General features: G+C 41.2%; 1 protein-coding gene across 1 annotated transcript; it reads left to right on the top strand.

Annotated features, from left to right (window-relative positions):
* Positions 1-772: 772 nt before the first annotated feature.
* Positions 773-1,678, top strand: LOC119770141 (cilia- and flagella-associated protein 251-like). The gene is made up of 2 exons (XM_038264514.1): positions 773-796; positions 870-1,678. Exons 1-2 carry the CDS (start codon positions 790-792, stop codon positions 1,670-1,672), a joined length of 810 nt encoding a protein of 269 aa, XP_038120442.1. The 5' UTR covers positions 773-789; the 3' UTR covers positions 1,673-1,678.
* Positions 1,679-3,040: the final 1,362 nt, after the last annotated feature.

The raw sequence follows: 3,040 nt of genomic DNA, 5'->3' as shown, positions 1-3,040 counted from the left end.
TTGCAAAAAATGTTGCATGGAAACTCATTGCAAAACTTGATTTTTTCGGCACTCGTCGTATTTTTCAGTGTAGTTAGTTGGATGGTAGTAACTTGAATAGGAAATTAAATTACATCAATTAACAATGATTTGAATGTAAATACTATCAAAGGTAAACTTATGAGAAGTTGGATGAACAATCCGATAAATTTAATTTTCAGACTAGAAAATCAAGTCTTACTTATAGAAATGACCAAAAGCCACAAAAAATGACAATTATACTGTAGACAATATCTAACATTGTCTATATCGCTAGCTTAAATGTGAAATTTGAAGAAGAGGCACCACTCTTAAACACATCTTTATAGATTTTTCTGTGTTGATAGGTTCTTTTGAATGTGTTTCTCGTTTTGCACTAGCGTTTTATAATTCACCCAAAATTTAACTTTACCATGCCGGAAATCCCTAACACAGCAAAACAATAAAACGCTAGATAAAAAAAACGGCCACGCATCTTCCGCGACATTCTCAAGTTCCCCCATTCAAAACACCACAAACAACAAACATCTCCCACAAACTTAAACTGCTTGAACTGAATCATGACCCAGGAATTGTACGAACCAAGCGGCGCCACAACGCCAGCAGCAGGCAGCTCCTCCACGTGAGGTTATGGCTAACCGGCGATCAACGGCCGCAGGCACGTCCAACATACCGATAAGCCCCACGCCCTACTGTTTGTTATATAAAAACGCAGGGCCGTCCTCCAACGAGTCAACATTCGATCGGTAGCGGTTCTCTAGGTCAAACAGGATGAACGGTAAGTTAAGGCGCGGCTTGTACCGTACCAAGGTGTCCCCTCCCTTTTAACGGTGATCTTCGGTTCCCCGCAGGAATCTGTGTGGCACTGATGCTGGGGCTCGTGGCCTCGGCCGCGGCGTACCCGTATCCCTCGAAGCAGCTGCGAATCCGGCAGGTCGTGGTCCGCTCAGCGGAATCAGCCCCCGAGCCGGAAGTTCACGATCCGCCGAGCCGGTTTCCACCGTACACTTTTGGTAAGCAGGTCGTTGCGCCGGAAGAGCCGGAAGCTCCGGCCGAGATTGTCGAAGTGCCCGATCTGGAGGAACACAAGGCCGAAGAGGTGAAGGAGAAGGTTGAGGAGCCGTTCATCATCAAGCCGGAATCGAACTCGGACGATGAAGCGGTTGAAGTTGAGGGTGCCGATGAGGAAAAGAAGGAAGAAGAGCAGAAGAAGGAGGAAGAGAAGCACGAAGAGGAAGAAAAGGAAAAGGAAGAGTACAAAGAGGAGAAAGAAGAAAAAGACGAGTACGTGAAGGCGCCAAAATCGAAGGAAGAGGAACATGAAGCTTACGGTGAAGACGAGGAAAAGAAGGAAGAAGAGGACAGTTCAAGCTCGTCGTCGGAGGAGGAGAAGGGAAAATCTGGGGAGTATGAGGTTAAGCCTGATGCGGAAAAGGATGCTGAAATTGACCCGCTGGTGCAGGCCGCCCATTACGACGAAGAATCGGACGGAAAGGCGGAACAGGTGCCGAAGGCTGCCCCAGCTCCGAAGCCGGCTTGCGGTAACGATAAGGAGCTCAGGCAGCGCGTTGAAGCGATCATTGCCGAGCTACACGAGATTAAGGAGCTGTGCTGCAAGCTCGAGGAGATTGAGTCCAAGGAAGAGAAAGCTTAATGAAAATCTGTGCTTTAAGAGGTTGTATTTGTATCCATAAATGTATTGAAAATGAATGGTTATCTTCAGTGTGAGATAAAATAAAAACTGAACAAATTTATTCAAACAACAAACACATTTTTTATGAATAAAGCACATTTTCTATCAACCTTTCATGAATGCAGAACGCATCAAACAGACTAATCAAGTTGCTCTAGTTAAGGTAAAGTAATAAAACGTGATGTTCAGCGAAACGGTAACCAATCACTTGAGGCACGTTTGGAACAGATAAATGGCATGCGTGTTTAAGCTTGCTGCTGGTAGAGAATTTACTGTTTTCTCTCTTGAAAATTCTTCGGGATTTCGTCCATTGAAAAATCATTAAAAAGGACAATTTAAGACACTTGATGGCATTGATAACAAAACAAAAAAACAAAAACAAAAAAAAACAAAAACAAAAAACAAAAAACAAAAAAACAAAAAACAAAAAACAAAAAAACAAACAACAAACAACAAACAACAAACAACAAACAACAAACAACAAACAACAAACAACAAACAACAACCAACAAACAACAAACAACAAACAACAAACAACAAACAACAAACAACAAACAACAAACAACAAACAACAAACAACAAACAACAAACAACAAACAACAAACAACAAACAACAAACAACAAACAACAAACAACAAACAACAAACAATAAAGCACTAGAAAAGTGGCATTTCAACTAAAAGGTGGTAAATTTGACATAGAAGAAGTTCTCATTCCCAAATGTAATAATGCCATGATTTTTTTGCTCACATTGATTTTTCCCGAATTTGGTCAAGTTTATCGAATTTTCAACTGTTAAAAAGTTCTGTAAACTGAAAATTACCGAATTCGAAAAAAACTAACAGAATTTCGGTTTGGCAGTTCATTATTGTTCATCGTATAACCGATTTTTGGTAAAATTTTGTTCATTTTTCACTGACCTTAACATTATTGTGTGTGTACCGAGTAAAGTATGCAAAACTATTGAATATTTGAACAAATGCTTGTCATCAAAATCCGTTACTAAATACACAATCCGGTTTCCCCTGTTTGGAGTTCTGAAAACACTTTATTTCCGACTCTGAAATCCCGCAAGGGGCAAAATGCATTTCGAAATCCAAACCTGGCTGATATGAGAGATGCTTTTCTCGCACTCAAATCCAAAACCCAAATCATGTGGCAACATTTCGGCAGCAGATGCGCCGTCGTCGTCAGCCAACCTACCCAGCAACAGGACATTTTTCAATTTGCTTTTTATTGCTCCTTGGAGAGAAAGTGTATCCTTACTTTTGGTTCTATGTGAAAAGTGAGTAAAATTGCGTTCCGACTCTGCTCAGGGGAAAACGACGA

This window comes from Culex quinquefasciatus, chromosome 3, assembly GCF_015732765.1.
Source record: "Culex quinquefasciatus strain JHB chromosome 3, VPISU_Cqui_1.0_pri_paternal, whole genome shotgun sequence".
Classification (NCBI taxonomy): Eukaryota; Metazoa; Arthropoda; class Insecta; order Diptera; family Culicidae; genus Culex; species Culex quinquefasciatus.
The sequence above is the reverse complement of the archived record's forward strand: the minus strand, read 5'-3'. Positions and strand labels throughout refer to the sequence as shown.